Raw genomic sequence first — 24,652 nt, forward strand, 5'->3', positions numbered from 1 at the left:
TGATTCAACATGCTACCGACCTCTGCAGTGCATTCCCACAACGTGGACATTTGACAGGACATATAGTATGTAGCTTCAGCTGCCTTCCTTGACTTGACCCCTGCCAGAGGCGTGCTAGGAAGAAGAAAGGCAGGCCAGAGGAAGCGTATTCTCAGATCGCCTGTGGAGCCGTAAGTCGGGTGATCGGCCAGGCACCTTTCAGTTAAAGTCGTACTCTATGGCCTGGGTGGGAAGGTACCTAGGTCTGCCCACATCTCCGCTAACCGTGCCTGTGCGGGGCAGGTTTCCAAGCTATGTCTATGGCAGAACAGTGGGCTATCCAGGTACAGTACCTTAATCGCTGTGCACTTGCTGGGTACAGTGGAGACTTTGGACAAGGAAGCACTGCTCTGCGGCGATTACAACCTCACTCACCCACGCTAGAGCGGTATCCGATGTCTAAGTCCCAATGCAAAGGCATGGCAGTTGTGCGACGCCACCGAGGCGGCGGGAATGAGGTGCGTGCTCCGGCTTGCCGCCTCTCCACTCGCCCGCAGCCCTCGAGGAGTTTATCGACGCCGTTACGGAAGCGATGCAGGCGAGATTAGCGAAATTCGTCCCGATCGTTACGCCACCAAGTATCACCGGTCCTGTCCGCAAGTTCGAGGAAAGGTATCCACGCCAGCCTCGAACTTGAAGAAGCAGCTCGGCGCAACTGCACCCTACAGGACAACGACGACAAGCTCTACAGCAAGAGGCAGTTTCTTCGACGACAAACGGACAGACTCGTCAAGCAAATCTCGACAATGTCGTACCGCGATTTCGTTGAATCCAGCACAAAGGTCATGGCAGGAACCTATGGCTTGGCTCGAGTGGGCGCCCGTTGGGACTCGGCACAACCACGAGTTCACATGCCTGATCTCAAGGACCCATTGACCCACGAAGTCTGCAGCGCCCCCCAAGACAAGGTCCGTTGTCTCACCAATTCGATCTGGCCCAAGACCAGTACCGGACCAACGGCACCAGTACAAAACTGTCCACCACTCGATCCCGCTCGAATACAGTACTCCTCTCCACAGCAACTCGACTGCGAAGAGATTTATGAGCTGATCTCCGGTATCCCTAGCGGAAAGGCCGAAGGACCGGACGGGATTGCTGGTGAGGCTCTCAAGATGCTGCATGTTTCAAGAGATGAGCAAGAACCCGAAAGTGAGAGGGAAAGCATCATCGCCCCGATTCTTGAACACATCATAAATGCCTGTTTTCTCTTATCGCATCATCCAGCGCAGTTCAAACGGTCCAGGACTGTCATAGTCGAAAAGGCGGACAAGCCAACGTACGAAACACCGAAGAGCTGGCGTCCTCTCGCCTTGTTATCCTGCATGGGCAAGGTTGTAGTAAAGGCCATGTCGAATCGCTTGACGATACTCTCCCTTGAGCACCGCCTTGTCCCTTACAATCAGTTCGGATTCGCACGACGGTCTACGACAAAAGCGCTCGAGTTGATTCTGAATCGCGTCTACCGATGCTGGAACGCCAGCCCGCGCATGTTTGCAACGCTCATGACCATTGACATGACTGGCGCCTTCGATCATGTCGATCGAGAGGTTCTCCTCAACATCTTGGTTCGGAAAGGTGTCCCTGACTGGATGGTTCTGTACATCTCTTCATTTCTTTCTGATCGACGCGTTGCCCTGTCTATTCCAGGATACACATCAGAGGAGTTCTGGGTCAACATTGGCATTCCCCAGGGCAGTCCTCTTTCGCCTGTCCTCTTCGCCTTGTTCTCCTCTCTTATACTGGACGAACTCAACAAGATCTGGCCGTCGAGTCCATTCTTCCAAGCCATGTCGTACGTTGACGACACTTGCATGGTGGTCACCTCACCCTCCTACGAGGAAAACTGCAGAATCTTGACAACGGCCTTTACCGACCTGATTGCCGCTACCGCGCCGCATGGCATTGCCTTTGGCCCTTCCAAGACACATATCATGCATTTTCAGAATCCGCACAGGGATACTCGGGGGGCCAACTCGAGAACTGCCGACGAACCTGAGCAACCCAGAATCATACCATTGGCAGATCTACCAGACGTTGGTGTGGAAGGGGCAAAGAAGGAGGAGGTGATCAAGCTTCTCGGGGTTTACTTGGACCAATCTTTGACATGGGCCACGCACGTAAAGGAGGTGAGTACATACATCCTGACATGCTTAATGCAGCTGAGTACGCCGCTGACAATGTGGGAGACAGGTTACCGAGAAGATGGAAGCCAAGATGCGCACCATCTATCGTATTTCCGGCTCGACATGGGGGCCCTCTCTCGCCAGCATCAGACGCCTGTACATCACAAGTGTCCGCCCGATCGCCGCATACGCCGCTCCCGTGTGGTTCCTTTATCGAGACAACGAACGCAGGGTTCGCTGGCAGATCAGCGTCAATTTGGTCACGAAGCTCGACAAGGCACAGGCGGCGTGTCTCCGACAGGTCGCCGGCGCTTACCAGACCACAGCGAACGCGGTCGTCCACCAGGAACTTAATGTCCCGCCGCTTTCTCTATTCCTTGAGAAGCTCGGCCAGAAACATCGCACTCGCAATCTTGACACCCCGGAATACGGTTCTCTCGATACCGTGTGGGGAACCGGTACCATGCCGAAGACCCTAAGCGCAGCGAACAACGTAGCACACCCATACCGCATCCTCTACAAATTCACGGCCGCTTCTATTGATTTCGCGGCCCGGAAGCAACTCATCGAACTCAACGAGAAGCGAGCTACGAAAACAGACCGGCGCGGTTTTCCGCTACCGAAGTTAACGTGGCGGAACTTCCTTGACCGACAGCAAGTGCGGGGCAAAGTCATCAACGACAAACTTCAGGAGGCATGCGCGCGGTACTGGCAGAACTACCTTGACGCTCGCCAAGACCGAAGGGAGGATCAGACCGAGCCAAACCTTCGCATCGCCAACCACCGTCCTCTCTCCCTCTCGGAAAAATGGGGCCCAGCCAGCTTGAAATACTATGCCAAGCTCACGCGTGCTGAGAGCACCATGTTGTTCCACCTTAGGACTGGTGTCGTGGGACTCAAGTCCTACCTCTTCTCCATCCATGTTCGTCGCATTCCCTTCTCCTTTGCCGGTCTCTGCCCTTGACTGACCCTTGTGTCTCCACCAGGTTCGCGACATCGTCGACGACCTCTGCCCGTGCAAGCAGGGCAAGCACACCGTCGAGCATGTCTTCATCCACTGCCCTGCTTTGTTAGCTGAGCGGACACTGCTCTATGAGCAAGTCGGTCACCATGGTTTGAAGAAGTTGCTGACGCGTGATTCCAAGGCTGCTGCCGCGTGGGCTATCCGCTACCTATCCATTGAACAATTTGGCTTGACTGGGCGGCAAACACCCGACAAAATCTTCCAAAAGAGAGATGGAGCGTGATGGGGTGTCTGGTGCCTCTGCCTCGGAAACTGGAACGAGGGAGGCCGGGGGAAGACAGCCTTTGGTGCAACTGCAGGTCATTACTGGTTTGCTTAGTACTCGGGCACTACAATGCATAGTTTGCCCATCCATCATGCGAGAAGTCCTAGTTATGCCTCGATAGTGATAAATACACACATTATCACTTACCCTTTGGGGTCCGGTCCGCCTCATTGGGGGCCATCTTCGCCTTCACGGGCAAGCTGGTCTATTAGGGTCAATATCGAGTTTCTATTGCGTACTTTAACAAGACTTCATAACTGACTACAGCCGGCCGCAGCCGTCACCGAGTAGGTCATTGCATCACCACTAGGAAACGCCTGTTTCCGTTACTCACTTGGGACTGGACTGACGCGGCAAGACACGCTGACACAGCTCAAACAAACCGTCACTGTAGGCCACCAAACCAATCCATTCATTACATGCCTCAGCAGGAAGCTGACCAGTCTTCAGGACGACGTAACACATTAATCGCCTTCCGAACAGCCGAATACCACCCCTTACTTTCTCCCTTTATCTTATCTAACAACAACCTCTCCCTACTAATATTCCCATTTAACACGCTCGCCTGCGCTCTTTCTAAGCTCCCAATCATACCATCAAGTCTAGGCTTGTCCACACCACTCTGTTGCATCAGAAGGGCGCCGATGAGGGCGACGCGTATGTAAATTTCTGCTCAAGGTGCTGCAGGATCCTAACTAATGTCAAATCACCAGCTATCATGATGTATCTGTCCGTCTTCCGCAAGTCGACATTGCGGATGTGGTATCTGTTGAGGCGGTCTCTCCACAGCTCGGGGTCGTCTAGTATGATGCTCGTGGGATCGAACTTCTGGGTGCGTGTTCTGATGAAAACGCACATGCATCCTCTGACCGTATTTCTTTAGCCATCGAGGAAGCCCCAAGGGTCGACGAGTTGTTGGTGGCGTCTCGGCATTTCGACAAAGTGTGCTTGAGGTAGGGACACAACTGACATGCCGCTTTCTTATGTTTTGTGCTCTTTATCAATGACTCTGGCTCCAAGCTTGATTAGGGGGCGATGCATTGATGCTATGCGAGCGAGTCTTCAGGATTGGAAACCAGTGAATAGGTTGAGTTGAAAATTTGACCGTGAGCTAATCATCTCAGAGTAGGTAGACGGTTGGACAGTGACAGCGACAGCGACAGCGCGACAGCGACAGACGGCGAGGGAAGGTGTGTCACACACATACATGAGCGCGTGCCATGGCAAATCAATAACTGATTCATTCCAGCAGCGTTTTCGACTTCGACAAAGGAAACGAGGTAACGAATGTGTGTGTGTGTGCGAGTTGAAGTTGAAAGTGTGTAAGTTTGTCATCAAAGCCATCCAAACTTCCTTTTGAACATGACTTGTGCTGACGGGTTCTCCTTAGCAGGGCAGACATCGTGGTGAGAGCGAGACCGCGACCCGACAGCGTCACTGACGGTCCGTAGCTAACACCGCCATGGCTTGCAGAGGTCGACATCATTTAACGACGGCGACGAGGGCATCTCCGATTCCACACCATTGTGAGCTGCTGTCACCTGGAGTACGTTTATCCTCACAGGCTGTGGTCACTAGAAAATTCTATCTTTTGTAGAGAAGCTGACATTATCTAATAGAGGGCAGCCAACTCAGCCAGGTGCGCGGGTATGTTAACGTCTGGACGTCAGGAGCCTCAGCAGCACGAAACACTAACAGACAACAAGCAGGCTCACAAGGTGGTGGCGTCGGGCGCCCAACATCGCCGTCAATGATGTAAGTGTCCTGGACATTCATCTCAGTTCACCATGAGTCCCTGAAACGGATCTCTTATAATCATTTATGGAACGTATTGCTAATGCCCACTCGACATCCAGCCGTGGTTGTGAACTTTGCAGGAGGGAAAGATAAAAAGGAGGAAGGAAATTCAAAAAAAAAAATAGTCTACCGAGACAGTGTGAGTATCCACTGATACCGTGTATTAATACCGTGTAAAGGATATCGAGAATCGCCCGAGCAGCTAGCAAAGGCAGAATACTAAAACAAATAAAATTGGGCGATACTCCGTCCTAAAAAAAAAGATGCTGTTCCACCTAAGCCGTCTGTGATTCGTGATGTACTATAACTATACCGCTTTTCCAGGCCTCCCTGACATATGAAATGGTGAGTTTGCTTTTCCTGTCCATACATCCGTTCTTGACTTTCAGCCACGCTTGCTGTGCCACCTCGTGGGTCTGGGAACCCCTTGGTTCACGTTAGGTAGTTCAGTTCAGCCACATTACGTACCGGAGAAAGCTGCACATGCGGACACCTTGATCAACCTGCTCACTCAGTCATATATCTAGCCTGCCTGCACACCAAAGATCTCTATCAAGACCGAATTACCTTCAACTTCTTCTCTTGACCTTACCTTGTCATTTCCGCACAGTCATTTCCAAACACTCATTCACTCGCACACGCTCGCTCACTCTCACACACAATGGCTCAAATCGCCAGTTCACGCGTTTGCGATGCGCAGGGCGGCTTGGTTTTCTTCAAATTTCCAAATGAGTTGCGCAACTTGATCTACAAATACTATCTTCAGCTTGACGATGGATACAAGCTTAATCCGCATACCAACAAGCTGCGAACCGGCAACGACAAACCCATCTCTCTCGACTTGTTGTACACCTGCAAGCGCGCAGCCTTGGAGATGCGAGGGTTACCCTTTCAGCATAATATCATCACCTTCTCCGCGTTCTGCCCTCAGTCGCAACAAGGCCGCTTCAACGCTGGTCACTTCAGCAACATGACGCGCATGATGGAATGCGAACTACGGGCACTCTTCCACTACAGTCTTGATCCCAGCTTCTTCCCCCGTCAAGTGGTTAAAGAAGTTTTAGACGCGTATCCAGCTTTCGCCCCCATTTTAGACGCGATGAAGGGAGAAGAGTGGCAAAGTTTGGATATTCATCCTCCTTACGGCAAGACTCCGTCGACTTTTCGCAACTTTGTCCGTTTCACTCTAGATACGATCAAATCCCATCGATGCCTCTTTGAGAACCGCAAATATGAACAGATCATCGATCGGCGTCGGCAGTGTCTTGAGAATGGACGTTATCTCGAGCGGGGAAATATTCCACTGAGCCAACTGTTTGGGCTCAGACCCCAGAATTGGACAATTCCCACCCAAAAAGATGTCAATGACATGACTATCCTCTCTGACGGGCTCGAGACTTGCGCCGTATTTTGCGACGATCTTTACGATAAGCGCGAGCCGCCCGTGGATCTGACCAGATTTTGTTACTCAGCAGTTGTCGGCGCTATTCAGTTTCTAGATTCGATGCTCCCATCGTCTCGCGCCGATGTTCGCCGCATCAACCTCATAGAAGATCGACCGTCACTATCTTACCCGGAATGCCACGGTTTGGGGTTGATACGGTTCTGCCAAGAGAATCCGCTATTACGCATCGAGCGTCACGTCGGCTTATGGGATACTATATTCCAGGGCGATCCCATGAGTATGGAACCCGGAGAGGAGGAGCTGCCCCGGAGGGAGAAGAAGACAGACGAGATATCTTATTCCATAGCCACCTGGATGGTAGAGGCCTTGGCTTTACCTGCAGCTGGTATGCCTCAGGATGCGTTCAAGTTGATGTTCGTTGGAGATTCAGAGGGAGACTGGGAGTGTGAGCAAATCTTCCGCAAGATCGTCCTACGAGACGCCGCGTGGCAGGAGGCAAGGGACGAATGTTTCAAACGAGGTATTCTACCACCGCTCTCTTGGGCGGAGAGGAGGGCTGGAGCCTGGGGAGGGTCTTACGATGATGATGCATTCACAGGCTCGAACCCCCTTAGTCGTTGCTTTCTATTCGAAGACTTTCCGCGGGCGGTGCATGAACTTCTCAATGGAAGTTCGCTCATCACCTGCAACTTCAATCCAGGCGAAGCTTGGAATCTCGAGAAGATCATTGAGAACCGGCGATCTTGGTCTTTACGCAAGTGGAACCGCAAATGGTCGCGTGGGAACCAGTCGTACAGTAGAGGCCTCGGCCCTCACGACGCCTCAAATTGAGCGCCTTCTCCATAACGCGCGCGGTGAAAGCACCTACACCAACCGCTTAGGCATGAGTCGGGGAAGGAGACGCGCTAGATTAGATGGAGACGATCGACGGGGGGGATGCGCCTTGTCAAGATCTGACGGCAAATGTCGACGATTCTCATCGTACAAGAGATAGGAGTCGAGAAGTGGAACTCCAGGATGAATTGGAGTTATTGCAAGACTTGTCTCCGTCGCAAGATGCGCAATGCTCTATTATATACCTAGGTCTGATTAGAGATCAGTCCTCGTCCAATCAAATATGCGTAGACTTGCGGTTGTTCCTCTAGACATTCTCCCAGAAGATCCTCATCGCTCATTTCAAGTTTGGCACCGTGATCAATGAGTATTCGGACCGTTCCAACGCTCCCGTGAACCAAGGCGATTGACAAAGGTCCCTGTCCCCCATTTTCCAAGGCAGACACGTCACTTCCGTGTTGTAAAAGGGCTCGGATCGTTTCTTCAAACTCTGCTCCGAAGGCTGCAACATGCAAGGGCGTTTGCATCATCCTATCTAGCCCCTCCACATCCGCACCGAGCCGAACAAGTTCACCTACAATAGTCTTCCCTGCTCCCAAATGGGCGGCGAGATGAAGCGCCGAGTATCCCTTTGGGTAGACATTCCAGCGCTCTTCAACAGCCTCAAGCTCTTCGTAGCTTGATTCCTCATTAAACCCCCAGGCTTCGGCTGCTTGCAAATAGGAATCGATTGAAGCGGCTTTGGAAGAGAATTGTAAGAACGCCGCAGAAATGCTTTCCACGTCAACATGAGCCATCAATAAACTCAAGTTTCGTGCGGCAAAAGATAGCAGTGGATGGTCTTTGAAGCGGCGTTTGACTGCTGTAGATGATCCACATGCGCCGGCTGTGAACTCTTGTTTCGACAAATATCGCAGGATTATGCCGGCAATTGTGTCCGTTGGGCAGTGTGTCGCACGTCTTTCATCGAGATGCTCTGCCAGAAGAGGAGACTTGATGCCCCATACCTGTATTTGCTCATTGATAAAGACAAAGTCCGAGCACATGCGGGCAAGATCCTCCGTCGTTGCTAACAAGGCACCTGCAAGCCACTGATCGCTCATACGCAAGGCATTCAAGATAGCCTCGCCATTAAGATGGTGTCTAGTCTTCTTGGCCGCAATGAGAAGATAGAGAATCGTCATGATTAGGTCCCCGTGTGCAGACTGAGTGATGCTAGCCACGGCGAGCTCGCAAAACGTGGCGCCCCTCTGCAAAGCATTCGCCCGAGAGAGTTTCTGCGAAACGGCCTCCAAAACCCCGAAACCCGTTGGAGATGCTGATTGGTGTAAGTCTTGACCAGATATGGGCATAAAACTTGATAGCGTTGATCATGAGCGAATGCCAGACAGGTTGTGGTTATGAAAATGTGCGCGCACCTACCGGTGGTCGAAAAGCCCAGCCCATCGCGTCAACGTCTGTGCCAGCTCAGATTTGGATAGCGCTCCAGCGTGTACATCGTGGTTGCTTTGAAAAGACTGCTGGAGGTATTGAATCAGATCCTTCTGACTTGCACATACCTCTAGGCTCGCTCCTTGAAACCTTCGAAGGACCTCCTCAAAGGGCTTTGAGCGGCTCAATAGAACAACATGAACGGACGACTCTTTGTCCGAGAGGCGAAGCTTGGCCACAAAGTCGCAAAACGCGGCCGGATTTGGATCGTCTAGACCGTCTAAGACGATGTAGATCTTTTCAAAGTATGCTTCGAGTTCGGCCCAGATTACCTGGAAGTTGTCTAACCACCACGTGAACACAATTGCTGGTGCGGAGATGAGTCTTTTGAGGGTCTCGGACGACTCGGGGAGTTGGGCTACAATCTGCCTGGTAATGGAAGTGATCGCAGCCCCGAAGTCTACCAATGAGTGATAGACTCCTTTGTTTTCGAATTGTACACAAGCGACGGCGAACCTCATGTTGGAATCGAGCTGGGTGGCTGAAAGGTGTTCGACGAGGAGCGAACTGTGGGAAATGAATCGTCAGGTCCGCCAGAGGCAAGAGTCTGAGCGACATACCTTATGCAACTCTTTCCGGTCGACGCTGGAGTGCAATTAGCCACTGAACAATAGCGCTGAATGCGTACTCCCATCAATGTAGAATTAAGTTTTGCGTACCGGCACCATGAACCCAGAGAAACTGCGGGCTCTGAGACCTCGCCCAATGTTGTACTTGTGGGTTTTGTAAGAACTCTTCTCCAATGCTCCCTACACGTCGACCAGCAGTTTCCTGAAACTTCCTCGACGAGCGATCACCTGGGCTGAGTCTCTCCAGGAGGAGGCTTCTTTGGCGGGTGAGATCCATTCTGGGTGGCTCCAGGAGTCAATCTCAATGCTGAATCGTAACGTCGCCAGCTATGGGCACCAGCGTGAGTTTTTGTAGTTTAGCTACTTGGAAGATAGAATGATCAGGCCTCCGTGCGGAGATATTAATTACCGGCTATCCATCTGCGCAATGTGTGAATATGTACATGCTTTAGGTAAGGATACGAGATACGCTAAGATGTTGCTGCCTACCCTAAGCTAGGCAAATTGGCATGGAACAGCCTGGATGCGGGCCAATTCACAGTCGTGAGATTTCTGCCTGGTTGTTTCCATTCTCCGCGTCACATCGACGTTCATCTGACATAGATAGCCTTCAAGAATTGGCTTCTCTTAAATCAACCTTTCTAGTCATTTGTTGTATGGCTGGCGCACATTCCATCGGTTAACCATTTCGTGTACTTTTACAAATATCCATCACAAGAGATATCGGTCAAAGTCGAATGCCGATTCGGCTTGGCCTGCGGCGAGACCAGCCGCCTTGAGCGCGTTCCAATTCACATCGTTGATTCCCACCTCATAATCCCATCCGTGATGGGGGTCAGGGTTGGGCAATATCTGCCAGTAGAACCACGGAATCCCGGCAGCGTCGATACTCGCAGCCCAAGTACGAATGTTGGAGTCTCTCGTTCCTGTACCAATGGGACTGCCGCCGTTACAGTTGTGGTTCGGGGCATCCGTGTAACAAGCGCCCCATTCTTGCATGATGAGCTTCTTCCCAGCATTCTTGGCTTTGGTGACGTAGGGCTGAAGTTTTGACGTAGCGAAATCGTCAACTCCATAGGCGTGGATGGCAAGAACGTCCAGGGCGCTGCAGCTGAAGTATGGGTCTAGCAGAGAGTTGTCGACGTAGGCACCGCCTCCGGTAGTGACCAGAATATCGGTACTGCCGTTGAGGCCTTGTTTAATTGCCTGTGCCATAGTACACTGCCATGACGTCAGGGCTGATGGGTTCCCCTAGAGGCGTCGTCAGTCCAGTCACACCGCCCGTCGGCGGAATTTCATCTTACCTGTGGATGCATAGCTTCGTTTTGCGCCTCAAAGGCAAAGATGTACTCGGAGCTTTGGGCCCAGGTCTTGCCATTCTTGAGGTTCACATGTCCAAGAACATGCGCAATGCGCGTCTTGAAGTACCCGATCGCTTCATTGTTAGTGTAAAAGTCGCCAGTGCCGTACCACTTCCCGTAAAAGTCCGAGTTTGCTTCGAGAGCGTTGTAACTGTGGATGGAAACGAGCAGTTTGATGCCGTAGTCGTGGGCATGAACCATGAAGTTGTCGAGCCGGTTGAGCACGGTGTCGTCCCACACATCGGGACCGTCACCCTGGAGGCTGTTGAAGTTGTCCAAAGTTGTGCCCTTTTCGCTCCCCGATTGGCCTGCGACAAGAAATGAATCAGTATGCATCTCTTTGTGATTAGGCCAGAGATTTCTTACCATCCAGCCATACTCGTAGAACCTTGACGCCAGCGCTCTGGAGGCCTTGGAAAAGTGTGGTCTGTTGCTGAGTATTTAGGCCAGCAGCATAGTAAAGATTCGAGGCGGAGAATGACTTGGCTGCATAGCAAGTGGTGGAGAGGGACAAATGCAACAAAGCCGGTATGATTGTGGAAAGCTTCATTTTGAATCTCGGACCCAGTTGAAAAGGTTAAGCTAAGACTTAGAGTTGAGTAGTTAACTTGAGATAAGTAAAAGAAAGTTTTGTAGCTGGGAGCCTTTTAAAGCTTCAGAGTCGTGTACAATGAGTTCGCCAAAGAGCAGGAAGTGGATGCGGTTCATAGGAGTTCGCGCCTGGTTCATCATTTGTTCGAGCTATTACCTCGGTTTCATTGTCTACTAAGTCCGGAGACAAGTCAGCTCGCGTGATACGGGCGTATATCGGAAGTATCAAGGCCCGCTTGTCTTTGACGTCTGGATGCACCATGTCTCATCCAATGAGGGGCTCACTGCAGGCTTCTACTAAGCTAAGGGGCTAGGATCTGCGTGGTGCCATCTGGATAGGCAGCCATGTAAATACCTTCCCAACTCTTCCTGCGGTATTGTATACTTCCGAACATGGTGCGCTAGCCACAAGTTCTGGGCTTTGTTGGAAATTATATTGAGTTACATGCCGTGCGGAACGCATCTACTGTTGATTTGTCGCATATCCTAGCGAGTGTTTGCAACTCGTATAGGGTTGTCTATGTGATGCAACTATTTATTCTCATTACATCTTTCATCGCTTGGCACCACTTCTTCGGTGAGTCGGGTTTCTCTCACAGCCGAAGCGCTTGAAGCTTGGTGTCTTAGGGTAGTGTTCAATGACCTCTAGGTCTCTTTTCTAAGTACGGGCTCGGTAGGCAGTAGGGTTGGCTGTGAGAGAAACCTTATCTCTCCATCACTTCACCTATGTTGACTGCTTCGAAACTGGTAGACCTTAGCATCACCTGCCCGTCTGTCTCCAACTGGCATTCATGCCTAGATAGACTGTTGCCGCAGAGACCTTGGGTCTAGTGACCACTAGGGGTGCCTAGCGATAGACATAGCCACATCTGAAGCTGTGTAACGACTACTTAAGCATGGAGGGAATGCACCAACGGAAATTCCGACAGATTTAACGATGTAAACAAACGATGAGTTCAATGAAGATCAGTGATTGAATTGTTCTGAAACAGGAAGATGCAATGATTCAACCTAAAACATGCATTCGTCTTGTTAATCTTTAGTCCGCAGCTGGGTTCTTTCCGCCAATCTACCGTGAGCATCCCCGTTGTGAAGGTGTGTCTTTCAACTATCTATAAACTGAATAAGGTAAGTCCTACTTAGGTAATTCGAACTCTGAGGCAGCTAGCTCCCAGGTCATCATTTAAATTGAGGAAGGCGGCGAAGTTGAGTTTCTGACGAAGGCCCTTCTGTAGAACCTCACTTTAAAACATTCTGTTGCAACTTCAACCACCCAACTTTTACATAGATCAAATCCGCACTGTGGTGAACAACTGATGTATACCTTCATACTCTACTTATGTACTACCGACTCATGAGGTTTGAACGCAGTGAGTTCGGTACCTTGCGGCATCCTTGACCGCTATATGTGCATCCGTCACACAGCTGGTTATCACCGAATTGACAGTAATTCGGCTGCATACAGGTGCTCACCGCCGGAAAGAACTCGGGACACACAGGCTATATGTCAGAACAACAAACACTGAACCCCGCCCTTGCTTGCTGTATGGGTTGTGCATGTGTGACCAAGGGTGATGAGGCTGATGCTTTGAGACCGATGAAGATTCCTCCAATATAACCCAAATTTGAATCCCTCCTTTCGTAGCGTTCCTAACTATTGATGTGATTACGCGAATCTCACACACCCAGTTGTGCCCCTGATTCGAAATGTTTCGCCCGTGGCCTACTCAGCCCCAACCAGACTTCAACTGGTTTCGATTCAACAACGCAACTGGCACCAGACCTGGCATCAACTTCAACAACTTCGGGCCCAATCCGCGCGGCCCTGCCAATCCAGCCTTTGCGAATCCAGGACCCCGCCTCTTCGACTTTTCGCAACTCTTCAACATCACTAACAACAACTTCGGCCCCACGCCCCTGCGCCCCAACCAGCCAGGGCGGATCCGCAATCGAGTCACAGTCCTCCTCCCCGATGGCACGCGGGCTCTGCTCGAGCGCGACCTACTGCACGAACATCTCCCCCGAACCCGAAACTTTATGCAGCAGGGCCTCTTCCCCGTCCCTGAGTTCCTCCGAGGCTACGATGATGGCTTCATGGGAACCCTGATGGATCCCCAAAATTTCGACCAGGCCTTCGCCCGCGGTGCGACGTTCATCTTCAGACACCTAGAGGCACTAAGCCAGGCATACGCGCCGCTATACGGGACCATGGGCGCGGGTATGGGCGTGGGCACTGGCAGTCGTGGCGGCGCGGCCTTTGACTTGTTCGCCCGGCCGCGCTACCTCCTTGAAAACGCTCGCGATCGATTCGTGACGGTACGAGAGATATTCTGGCACATCTTCGTTCTCTGTTGCGTGCTAGACCAGGACCGCGCCTTTGGCTGCTCCGATTTGCTGGCGAGACCGATTGCAGAGTTCCTTCTCGACTTTTTGCCGAGCGTGGAGGCATTTCTGCCTCCGACGGCGATGCAGATTCTGTTTGTGGGATTTGCTCGCATCTTTCGCGAATCGATTTTTGAGATGGAGTTGCTCAGGCAGTTGTGGGAGTCGATGGATATCATGGGCCAGACACACATTAGGGGGATGATGGGACCGCAGTTGGCGGCGAATGGGATGGGAAATAATGTACACAGAGTTTGGACTGCCCTCAGACATCTTGGTCTGGTCTGACCTCCTTTCCGATGTTCTCTCATTGCCAGGTATCTTGTTCCTCCTCGCTTTTCTGATGGTTTCTTGACCAACTCAGGTGTATGAGTATCTCTTCCCGATTCATTTGCTTTCTGAACTTTGATCAGCCCAAAAAGCTGCTTTTCCTCACGTTCTTAATAGCGATCTCACAAATTACGCCTGCTAAGCAATCTCGGTGCCCGTACCCAAGCTACCCCCCATGTAGTTGTCCAAGAACGTGAAATCCAAATTATTCAGTGCCCAACTTTCCTCACATGGGTACTGTACCAGATCCTGCAGTTCCTTATCTCCAGGAAGCGGAACGACGGCGTCTTGGCTTCCGGTTGAGCATGGGCGCTCATCTTGAGGACGACGATGGTACCGAGGTTGCGAATTCGATCCGGTCGGTATCAACGTCCCATTAGACAACCGTTCAATCCTGATGACCCAAAAGTGCGGTAGACAGATGTTGAGGACAGTGTCTTGATCCGTCAGCTTCACTCGGTACCCAAGATCGTCATCCAGGAATGTTTCTGGCGAAAATGCGACCTTGTATCTCACTCCCAATGTTATGTCGTTTTGGATGCGCAAGAGGTGTTTGAGAAGTGTAGCGACTCTCGTAGCGATCTCATCGTTATACTGATCCACAAGTTTCTGCATGACGACCAGAGCCTGCTCCACCATGCCCCGATCGCTGAGGCGTTGATGTGCAGAGAAGTAGGAACTCCTTCCGTCCGTCGTATCTTGAGGGGCGTTGCAAATGTGCGCTAGACACAATGAGGTACACGATAGAAATGCTATGAGGTCAACACCTCGGCAATAGAATCGCGCCGGTCTAGTCGCGCGAAAGGACAAGAATCTAGAAAGGATCTCACGGCTTGCCGTCACGGCTGTCGCTCTGTCGTGCTCTGATATTGGGTGTAAGATGTTGGGGAAATGGAGCTGGAGAAGGAGATGATAGTACATAAAGTGGTCGTTGAACCGTAACGTTTCCCGAATCTTCTCCAGATGGCCCTTCTCCGAGGCGAGGGTCGGAGCGACCCACCACTGTGCTGGCATTACGGTTGAGGCTTCTTGCAGTAACTTGTCAATATTTTGGGCCTTTTCGTAGTCAAATACCTCCGAAGGATCCCGTTGCAGTAAGCGCCCGCAAGCGACAGTGCAGAGGCGAAGAAACCGATCTAGTGGAAGACATCCTTCCAATGTATCTGGGCGAGCGTAGACGTCCTCGAGTGCGCTCTGCGGCAAGCCCAACATGAGGGAGAGGTAGCGATCGAACTGTACGAGACGGAACCAGAGATCATTCGGTTCAATGATCGAGCCGACGAGGGAGCGCGGCTTGATGCCCCGACTGAGGCCGAGCATCTGCGCAATTGCGACTCCCCGGCGTGCGGCGAGCCATGAAACACGCAGATTGCCAGCGTAGTTCTCATAGAGGCCCTCCAGCATGATGCATTCAATGCCTTCCAGAGAATCAACTAGATCATCCTTGCATGTGACCAAGTCGTGGGCCGTCTTTACCGCTCGTGACATCATGTTGTGCCAGCCGGTGCTGAGCTTCTCTAGGTGATGGGCCGCGGAATATGGCATACCCTGGAGGAACGAGGCTAATATCAATAGACTCCTCGCGATGAGCACCGGATGTGACCCAGTGGGCGGTAGTTGTAGTAAAGCCGCGGAGAGCGGAAGGGTGGATGGGTTTGGGCTTGTCCTAGTGCATATGACAGCTCGAATAATCTGCGAAGTTTCCACCGGAATCGCCAAGATGATGGCCATGTCTTCCGGGCTTGGCCATGCAGCGAGAAGCTGCATGGAGATGATTTTGTCTGCTTGTGTGGACGATGCAGCGAGAGTTGGATGTGCTAGTCGCTCCGCTACGGAGCGCGCAGGCGAGACGCTCCTTTGAGTATGTGTTTCCTAGACGATCAGCTTTAGTGTCATGCGATGTGCAAATACAAACACGTACCACCGTTTTTTCAGCTCGAGCATCATGATTTCGAGATTCTGAGCAATGGGGTTGAGAGGTTGCGGTTGAGAGAACGGTGGGGGAAGCGGATCGCCTAGGCGTGATCCTTTCATCCCAGATCCGGCTATGAGATCCAGCTGGAGAGACCGGTCGATCTTGAATGCGGTGCTCGCTCTCGGTCCCTGATTTTATCAACTGCCTCACCAGCGCCTCAACTTGGCCAAGTCTGTCTACGATGTGCTTGTTGCTGCCAGGAGGTGGAGGCAGATCAGCGACATCTTGACTGACACAATCACTTCCGCGACGCTTACAGCCATCACAGATATCCTGCGTGGAGGGCGAGAATGTACAGCGGGCTTTGCGTCGCTTGCATTCCCAACAGCTCTGCGTCCCCTTGCGCAGCTTTCGCCGTTTCGGCGCCGGAGCGGAGTCGGCAACTGGAGGCTCCTCGGCCGGGATTCTTTCAGTTGCGGCCATCATGATGCTTGATTCGACGCACTCAGCATATAGCCTGGGGTCATTGTTTGTCAAGTGTGACTCGTAAGAAAGTCCAACAGGCGTATCTTTGTTCGACCGCCGGTTTGGCGGCGGAGTGTAGCGGCGATCAGCTGACAAAGGAGAGAACGTTGTCCATTAGTAATCCCCCGCCATTCTCCGCCGCCGCACCGGTGAATCGGGCGGAGGGTGGGGCTAATAGACTATCGAAGGCTGGAGCTACGATTTGGTACCTAGCGGTCTTACACATCCTACCTGTAGTCCTCACAAGTGTTGAGGCCGGACGGGAAGACCGCATGAGCGGCGGAGCCTAGGAAGACATCTGGGATGGAGATATGAATCGTCTGTAACGATATGTAATGAGTTATGTATATATATATATATATATTCCGCGCCGTTCGCCCTGTGATGCTGCCTTCAATCTACCTTCAATCTTGCAAAGACCCAATAAGCGTAGGATCGACTATCCAAAGAAGGACAACAATCTAGAGTCAAGAGTTGAGAAAACCAACCCCCAAGAGTAGACCAACGCATGAAAATGGTCCGAATCGCGATTGCTGGCGGCTCTGGCAGTAGGTTCCGACAACTTTTCAGTCTTTCTAGCCGCCGACTAATGAAGGCCTTGGATAGATGTTGGACGAGAGATCCTAGATGCTCTGGTAGCTAGAGGCAAGCACGAAATCTTGATTTTATCTAGAAAAGTTGCTTCAATCCTGTCCCCCACGCCATATTTTATCAACAATTAGCTGACTTTTGCAGGATGTCCCTCCCACCGATTTTGGCCCAGGAGTTAAATGGATCAAGACAAATTACAACGATGTTGCCCACTTGTCTCAAGTGCTGGAAGGAGTTCACACTGTTCTGTCTTTTGTCGCCGGACCCGTCGATCCAACGAACGTCGCACAGAGAGATACGCAAAAGAATTTGATCGATGCATCCATCAAAGCTGGCGTTAGACGATTTGCCCCAAGCGAGTGGGGTTCGTGAGTCTTCTACATCATGTCTCATGCATCTACTTCGTATCTGATTGATCTAGTTCCAAACTGGAGTACATGTTCTGGTACGGCTTCAAGGAAGAGACTCGAAAGTACCTCGCAACCATCAACAAAGACAAGAAGGTATTCGCGTTCTCAAGTTAACTACCCCAACCCTGACCCGGTACACGTGACTCATCGAAGTTGGATACGCTAGGTCCTCGAATACTGTCTGTTCCAGCCGGGATTGTTCACCAACTATATGACATATCCGTTCAGCTCCTCCAAGCATGTCCAGCTCTTCGAGACACCCTTTAACTTCTATCAACGTCGCGCTCTTGTCGTTGATGGAGGTGAAAACGCCATTATTACCTTTACGACCGCACAGGATCTCGCTAGAGTTGTCGCTTTAGCTGTGGAGTATGAAGGCGAATGGCCTGTCATCGGCGGCGTCCAAGGCGCGCAGGTATCAGTCGCGCAGCTCATTGCGCTAGGCGAGAAGATACGTGGTAGGTGACTGAACTGTTACCCACGATCCATCTTTCTCTCAGACATTTTGTTTCTTCTGTGGACAAGTCACTAATATGCCAACAAAGGCGAGCCTTTCGACGTGACCAACCTCAAGTCCGACGACCTCAAAGCAGGGGTAGTCAAGGCCCCTTGGTTCCCCAAGGTTGAGCACCCATCGATACCCCCCGAGACCTTAGATTCCGTCGCTCCTAGCCTGCTTTCTGGCATGCTGCGGGGTATTGTGGCTGGTAACCTGGAGTGCTCTGACGAGTGGAACCGGCTCTTGCCTGAGTACGAGTTCACTCAACCGGAAGACTTTCTGGCCACCGCGTGGGCGGAGATTGATGCGGGAGCCACCACCGTGTTCATGTCCTACTAGTGCATTTGAGATTTCCAGAGAGCCATGATCTTTAGCCAGCACTACATGTACTCGCGACCTTCTGGGCATAAGGTACAGCAATCGGGTCTTTGCGGCAAGCCCTTCAAGGCTCTAGAAGTCACCAAAGACTATGGTATGGCGGATTGAAAGGTCAAATTTGCCCTAGATAGCACATGAAACGCAGATAAACTTGAGGGTCACATTGAGGGCATAACTATGAGACAAAGGGCTCATAGAAAACTACATGGAAAAGCACAGGTGAAAAAGACTTAGGTTATCTCATTACTAAAGTACTGGATGGACCTATGAAACCGGTTCGCTACATTTGACTGCGCCACTCGAGATGCGGTAGTATACATAGACTATTAAGGTAGAACCTGTCGTGGTGTATATAGGAAGGTTTCGACCTTGAGTCCCCAAACTTTTGGCGTGTTCCATTTTCAAAGCCTCAAGGCAGGAGCACAGTCGGGGCAGCTATTCCTGGAAATCCCGTGGCGGCAGGTCTTTGATCTTATTGGTATGCACATTCTGGTAAGTGTTGGGATGTAAATGTGGCTGGCCTTTGGCGTTTTAAGAAGCTCGATGAAGTTGCTTTAGTAAGGCTAAAGGATTGGGTAGATGAGAGCTTCTTGAGAGATACTTGTTCAAGTGTGATAATGAAGAGACGTACCTCCATGTTTCCTCCTTGATAGATAGGGTGTATTTATATGTGTTCCTAACGCTAATAGTGTTGAAGTGAATGTGATAGATGCAATAACGCCGCGGTTCACCGACCAGCTGATGTTCGCCGCCAGCTAAGGTACCCATACTGGATATGGCAATCAATTAAGATTGTGATTCACACTCACGAGCCATTCTATCTGCCCTTATGAGGAAATAGTTTTGTTCCCGTTTAAATTCCCATTTATAGGTGAGTCGGAGCTGAAGGCATCTGCACGACATAGGCACTAGGCAAAGAAGGAGCTATTCACGGCGATGGTGTAGCCATCGATCACAATTAAGGGCAAGGCTTTTGCCACAGTCTTTAGCAGCCCGAAAGCTTCAACGGAATCTTGGTTGTGCAGACACTGACTCACGACCTTATCTATAATATATAGATGTTGTTTTGGAAGAGAAAACAACCTGTCGCTCGCAAATTTTGGTTCGGGTAGTGATGAGACTGATCAATCACAAGGCCACGCGAGTCTTGAGAAAACCACCGAAGCTGTCAAAGAGTGCCTGATCATGCCCCTCCCTCCACCGGCACCTCAGGATAGTTCTCTCTCGTCCGACATCCAGCGCAATCTCGAAACCAAGCTTGCATACCTCAGAGTTCGACAACCCCTCGATGGCAGCCTTGCCCTCTCGTTCCTCCCGCATCTTCTTCCGTCTCCAGGCGCGACTCCACACATTCTCTCGCGCCCTGCCGATACCGAGAAGCTTCTGACGGTCCCATTCCCAGGAGACCAGTTCCAATGAAGACATGAGCTCTTGGATCTTGTCTTGCAGCTTCCCTATCTCTGTGCCAAGCGGAAAGGTAGTGACCTCAGATTCCACACTCGGAGGGAGCAGCTTCTTCCAAATTGCAGCCTTCATGCCCCTCGCGGCCTCCTCTGACGGCCTCATCGTACCGAAGCTCCACGCGACGGCCCACCGTCTCGTTTTGTTACCTTGAACAAATTCCGTCACTGCGTAGTTGTCGATGCTCTTCTCTTTCAAAATTGCGATAAACTCCTCGAGGCTCGATTGTTTCCCAAACATGGACGTGTACCATTGGACCCTCTCGCGCAGGATGAGTGATTCCTCAAGGATCTTGGACACGAACTTGACTTCGCCGCCGTCTGTCACCATCTCCACTGGGGCGCCGGTGCATGCCGTCAGAGGAGGGCGCGACTTTTGCTTCGCCGAGTTGAGGAGGTCGTCTTCGGATGTGTAGAACGGGGGATTCGTCATGACGAAGGTGAGCGACTCTGTGCCCAAATCGGCCAGAGGGATCATGGGATCTTGAGATGCACGAGCAATGATGGAGATGCGACTTTGAAGGTTATTCAACTCTACGTTCTTTTCGGCGAATTCCAGACTCTTTGAGTCAATGTCTGCTGCTAATCAGTATCTCAACAAAAATATCTGAGGGACAGTAATATACCCGTCGCGAAGAAGGACCATTTCCGCTGGGAACATCCCAGAAGCGGGTAGATACAGCTTGCTCCGGTGCCGATATCGAGCCCGAGGATTTCCTGATCCGGATCACCGTAGGTAGTGCTATCTAGTAGGGTCTTGAGCCAAAGAAGGTAATTGTGGCGGTTTGGTACCTTTTGCTGTCAGCAGTGTGATGAAGAGATGTCCCAGACGTTTGGAGGAGTGAACCCACTGGTGGACACAAACGATCGTCGGGTAGCTCAATATTCAGCCCAAAGTCAGCTTTGAGTAGCGTCTTTGTGAGCTGCATCACGGCACATGGATCATTGAAATCAAGATTTCCACGTTTGAGCCTGAGTGAAAGTCGGTCAGTTGAGGTAAAGAAGAGTCTCCTGATCTTGTCACGCACAGAGTGCCAAATTTTGGGTCTTGGCGGCCTAGCTTCCCAAAGTCAGGTTCCGTCGAGTAGAGGTTACGGAAGTAGACGTCTGCATGAGGACCGGGCTCCGGTAGTCGACCCGCGAGTCCGCGATCAGCTCTTCGAATCAAATTTTGCAAGCTGAAATCGTTGGCTGCGGAGGGAGTGGTCCCCGAGCTTCTTCGTCTTTTGCCTGTCATGGCTCTTTGGGGTGGTTGGTGTCTTTACTCGATCCACCGTCACCGAGCGAATTTTGGATCGAGACCGGTAGCAAACGACAACACACAAGATGTTCGCGAGAGTATCAAACACTCTTATAAAAGTGATCAACGAGAGGGTCAATATTAAATTCGGCTCAGCTGATGGTATCACAGTTGCTTTGGCTTCGACATTCGCGACGTGTTAGTGAAGAGAAATTGTTACTGGTGGTAAGTTCTTGAGAAGTGGAGCAAGTCGGAGGGAAGATTGGATAGACGAATATGCGCTAGTGATTGGCGAGTCATCGCTATAAGCAGTACCAGCGTTCATCCTGAACAACACGTCTCCTAAAATTCGCCCTCTACTACCTGTATTATAGAATGTCTTCTTGCAGTCACTCAAATGCAAGGGTTGACGAGTTAGAAGTTTCAGTCATAGCCTTGGTCGAATTTCCTCTGCTTCTAGTCACAGTAGAACCTTTCATGTATCGACTCGGGCCTGGGGTGGCCGACCGAAACAGAGGTAACACAGGAAGGTGGTTCAACTTGTCGAAATATTCAGAGACCAGACTTGATGGCTTGGTATTTCGAGCTGGTGATAGACCGGAAGTGCTATCTTGTGTCGTAAAGTATTGATGACCACAAACATGTCTGTATTTGATTCTTCAATTGTATAAAGCTCCGAAAACAAATCGAAACTTGCACGCTTCCATGCTATGCAACGCTGTCATTTTCTCATGTCCGTCATACATGCTCACATATGCATCATGCCTTGCGTAAATCACTGACCCCACATGAGAACTCTCCACCGCCAGCCTTCGAGCAGCTTCATGTCCTGGTCTAAAACCTCAACATCGCCTCTCTCGATCTTGGCACTTAGTCGCTTCAATCGCTTGGATACGGTCTTGGCCACCTGCAAAGAAACCTCATTGGTGAAGACGTAGAGTACAGCAAAGACAAAGAAGGCGATGCTGGCGAAGCTGTTGCGGCCCAGGAGACTATCCTTGATGCGGGCTACCAGTGCTTTGCTGCGCCAGAATGCGTACTCGGTGCTGTTAGACGCTTGGACGTCGGTTTCCGTCTTATCAGAAGGGCGGCGGAAGATGCGCTTCACGGCTGGGATAAAGGTTGCTCTATAGGCAGTTGTCAGCGAGGTCCCACGATCTGCCGCATCATGAGATCTTACACAGCCCCACCGATGAGCCAGTTTCTCCAGCGGTGATTTTCGCCATCTTTGATTAGGGTTCCAACCTCCTTCCGCAAGACCTTAAGATCACCTAGCAGGACACGACCTTGGGCCCTGATTTGATCCTCCAACTCTAACGACATGGCACCATCCAGTCGGCCTCTCTTTCTTTGCAGAGACAAATACTCCCGAAGAGCAAATTGGGTCCCGGTCTTGACCGTTTTCAGGTCCTGCGTCGTCGTAGTAAGAGGGTTCAGGGCAGCTGAAGGGCGCGGACCCTCCACCATGCTGGCCTTTTGAGGGTAAGGATTTGGATAGGCTGCAGGGCCAGACATGTGCTCAACTGGAGCTATACTCGTCGGTCCAGGAGGCGGTCCTCCATAGACTGTCCCAGGGTATGGAGCCGTGGGTGTGGTAGACTGAGGCGGCCGAGAGTACGGGTCGACTGAGACCCCCGGCGGCGCTCCAGACGGTGGTGGAGGGTAGGAACCGGGTCCAATGTACGGACCAGGCGCCGTTGCAACCGGCCGGCTGTCCATAGTCCCGGGAAGCAGGACACCCTAGGGTTACTTAGCGGTGGTGAGAGATAGTGTCTTTCGGGCTGCGACTGGAGCAGAGCGGATCAGGCGGGAGTGGAGGCGGGTCTCTCAGATCAGAGCACAACCGCAACGAAAGAACAACAGAACAAAAGCAAGGAACAAAGAATGGCAAGTCTATGGACAAGGGATGAGGATGATATGAGCAACGAGAAATTAATGAGGTGGCGGGGGAGCGAACTTGGAGAAGAGCTGGAAACAACTCAGCTCACTGCAGGGCGAAGGCGGAGGGAAGGTGACGGGAAGGTGAAGGCGGCATAAAAGTGGGGGCTTGCCAGCGAACGGGACCCACTGCGGGATGTGGGTCCATCACACCGTTTTAAGTGTGGCGCTAACTCGAGGCCTCAGCCACACATTGGCAGCTTCGCTTTTTCCCGCGGCGTCACTTTCTGCCAGAGCTCAACCAGGTGTGAAGCCTTTCCAGTCTTTCGCAAAGCCAACACCACCGCGCCGTTGCCAATTCCCTCTACAGATACACAATGCCCGACCCAGCGAGCTCACGGTTTACGCCGTCCAACAAGACAACAACTGAGCGCATCTCAGACAGCACCGTAGGCCTCGTCGCGCTCTCCGACTTTCGCAAGCGACGCGCCGAGGTCCTCGACCAGCAAGACCGCGAACGAGAAGCCGCCCTGTCCGGCACATCCACACCAGACCGATCCAATTCCGCGACCCCAGACCCCGGGAGCGACTCGGCCAGCGGTGCGACCAAATCCAAAAAGAAGAAGAAGAAGCTCGGCGGCAGCAAGCTATCTTTTGGCGACGATGAAGAGGAAGAGGAGGGTTCGCTGCCAGTAAAGAAAGGCATGAAAGCAGATGAAGACGAGGATGAGAAAAGCGCAACCATAAAGAAGTCCAAAGTCGTTGCCAACTCGTCCGTCGCGTTTGTGCCCAAGGTCATGTCGAAAGCAGCCTTGCGACGCGAGGCGGCCGAGAGAGAGGCGCTGCGCAAGGAGTTCCTCGCGATACAGGAGGCCGTCAAGGCGACGGAAATTGCGATACCATTTGTGTTTTACGATGGATCGAATATACCTGGTGGCACTGTCCGTGTCAAGAAGGGCGACTACATCTGGGTTTTCTTGGACAAGAGTAGAAAAGTTGGCGCCGAGTTAGGCGTGGGAGAGAAGGCCAATGCACGAAGAGAATGGGCGAGAGTTGGTGTGGACGACCTGATGCTCGTCCGGGGGTCCATCATCATTCCACATGTGAGTCAAATATGCTTCTATATTTTCGAGTCTTTCACTAATCCTCTATAGCACTATGAGTTCTATTTCTTCATCATCAACAGGAATGCTGGCCCAGGTGGCCAACAACTGTTCAGCTACAAAGCCGACGCGCCGCCCAAGAAAGACGGACCGGAACCAGACGAAGCCCCAGCTGCCCCATCTGGCGGCCTGACCACCGCAGCTGCTCTCAAGGCGGCTGCAGTCAGGGCCCTGCCTGACATCAACACCCTTGAAGGTGCCACAGACGACCCTACCCTGACGAAAGTGGTGGATCGGCGCTGGTATGAGCGCAATAAGCACATCTATCCAGCGAGCATGTGGCAAGAGTTTGACCCCGAGAAGGACTATGACACGGAGGTGCGGAAGGATGCCGGCGGCAACACGTTCTTCTTTTCGAGGTGAAGCCCGTACTGTCGGCAAC

The 24,652-nt window shown here is 51.7% G+C and overlaps 11 protein-coding genes across 11 annotated transcripts; 6 read left to right on the forward strand and 5 right to left on the reverse strand.

The window, feature by feature from the left end:
* Window positions 1–118: 118 nt before the first annotated feature.
* CABS01_15374 (zinc knuckle) lies at window positions 119–3,409 on the forward strand (the record flags this gene model as incomplete). Its single annotated transcript, XM_060548709.1, has 6 exons — window positions 119–234; window positions 426–497; window positions 641–1,188; window positions 1,264–2,165; window positions 2,230–3,084; window positions 3,149–3,409. Coding segments are annotated over 6 exons (2,754 nt in total), but the record flags the coding sequence as incomplete, so codon positions are not given.
* A 649-nt stretch (window positions 3,410–4,058) lies between these two features.
* CABS01_15375 (uncharacterized protein) lies at window positions 4,059–5,319 on the forward strand (the record flags this gene model as incomplete). The annotated part of the gene is made up of 7 exons (XM_060548710.1): window positions 4,059–4,283; window positions 4,581–4,773; window positions 4,845–4,857; window positions 4,927–4,977; window positions 5,078–5,098; window positions 5,161–5,206; window positions 5,308–5,319. Coding segments are annotated over 7 exons (561 nt in total), but the record flags the coding sequence as incomplete, so codon positions are not given.
* A 590-nt stretch (window positions 5,320–5,909) lies between these two features.
* Window positions 5,910–7,484, forward strand: CABS01_15376 (uncharacterized protein; the record flags this gene model as incomplete). The annotated part of the gene is made up of 1 exon (XM_060548711.1): window positions 5,910–7,484. The coding sequence occupies one exon, from the start codon at window positions 5,910–5,912 to the stop codon at window positions 7,482–7,484; it is 1,575 nt and encodes a 524-aa protein (XP_060391830.1).
* A 248-nt stretch (window positions 7,485–7,732) lies between these two features.
* CABS01_15377 (uncharacterized protein) lies at window positions 7,733–9,824 on the reverse strand (the record flags this gene model as incomplete). The annotated part of the gene is made up of 4 exons (XM_060548712.1): window positions 7,733–8,843; window positions 8,910–9,485; window positions 9,539–9,563; window positions 9,638–9,824. The coding sequence occupies 4 exons, from the start codon at window positions 9,822–9,824 to the stop codon at window positions 7,733–7,735; spliced, it is 1,899 nt and encodes a 632-aa protein (XP_060391831.1).
* Window positions 9,825–10,258: 434 nt separating this feature from the next.
* On the reverse strand, window positions 10,259–11,458 carry CABS01_15378 (uncharacterized protein; the record flags this gene model as incomplete). The annotated part of the gene is made up of 3 exons (XM_060548713.1): window positions 10,259–10,798; window positions 10,852–11,216; window positions 11,275–11,458. The coding sequence occupies 3 exons, from the start codon at window positions 11,456–11,458 to the stop codon at window positions 10,259–10,261; spliced, it is 1,089 nt and encodes a 362-aa protein (XP_060391832.1).
* Window positions 11,459–13,206: 1,748 nt separating this feature from the next.
* CABS01_15379 (uncharacterized protein) lies at window positions 13,207–14,169 on the forward strand (the record flags this gene model as incomplete). Its single annotated transcript, XM_060548714.1, has 1 exon — window positions 13,207–14,169. The coding sequence occupies one exon, from the start codon at window positions 13,207–13,209 to the stop codon at window positions 14,167–14,169; it is 963 nt and encodes a 320-aa protein (XP_060391833.1).
* A 180-nt stretch (window positions 14,170–14,349) lies between these two features.
* Window positions 14,350–16,609, reverse strand: CABS01_15380 (uncharacterized protein; the record flags this gene model as incomplete). Its single annotated transcript, XM_060548715.1, has 3 exons — window positions 14,350–16,066; window positions 16,133–16,314; window positions 16,367–16,609. 3 exons carry the CDS (start codon window positions 16,607–16,609, stop codon window positions 14,350–14,352), a joined length of 2,142 nt encoding a protein of 713 aa, XP_060391834.1.
* A 556-nt stretch (window positions 16,610–17,165) lies between these two features.
* CABS01_15381 (NmrA-like family protein) lies at window positions 17,166–18,490 on the forward strand (the record flags this gene model as incomplete). Its single annotated transcript, XM_060548716.1, has 6 exons — window positions 17,166–17,199; window positions 17,258–17,286; window positions 17,387–17,610; window positions 17,664–17,745; window positions 17,819–18,110; window positions 18,198–18,490. The coding sequence occupies 6 exons, from the start codon at window positions 17,166–17,168 to the stop codon at window positions 18,488–18,490; spliced, it is 954 nt and encodes a 317-aa protein (XP_060391835.1).
* A 1,167-nt stretch (window positions 18,491–19,657) lies between these two features.
* On the reverse strand, window positions 19,658–21,226 carry CABS01_15382 (uncharacterized protein; the record flags this gene model as incomplete). The annotated part of the gene is made up of 4 exons (XM_060548717.1): window positions 19,658–20,565; window positions 20,616–20,781; window positions 20,841–20,961; window positions 21,018–21,226. The coding sequence occupies 4 exons, from the start codon at window positions 21,224–21,226 to the stop codon at window positions 19,658–19,660; spliced, it is 1,404 nt and encodes a 467-aa protein (XP_060391836.1).
* Window positions 21,227–22,004: 778 nt separating this feature from the next.
* Window positions 22,005–22,948, reverse strand: CABS01_15383 (uncharacterized protein; the record flags this gene model as incomplete). Its single annotated transcript, XM_060548718.1, has 2 exons — window positions 22,005–22,356; window positions 22,410–22,948. The coding sequence occupies 2 exons, from the start codon at window positions 22,946–22,948 to the stop codon at window positions 22,005–22,007; spliced, it is 891 nt and encodes a 296-aa protein (XP_060391837.1).
* Window positions 22,949–23,484: 536 nt separating this feature from the next.
* On the forward strand, window positions 23,485–24,633 carry CABS01_15384 (uncharacterized protein; the record flags this gene model as incomplete). Its single annotated transcript, XM_060548719.1, has 2 exons — window positions 23,485–24,210; window positions 24,262–24,633. 2 exons carry the CDS (start codon window positions 23,485–23,487, stop codon window positions 24,631–24,633), a joined length of 1,098 nt encoding a protein of 365 aa, XP_060391838.1.
* Window positions 24,634–24,652: the final 19 nt, after the last annotated feature.

This window comes from Colletotrichum abscissum, assembly GCF_030869225.1.
Source record: "Colletotrichum abscissum strain IMI 504890 chromosome Unknown Scaffold_66.1, whole genome shotgun sequence".
In the NCBI taxonomy this organism is placed as follows: domain Eukaryota; kingdom Fungi; phylum Ascomycota; class Sordariomycetes; order Glomerellales; family Glomerellaceae; genus Colletotrichum; species Colletotrichum abscissum.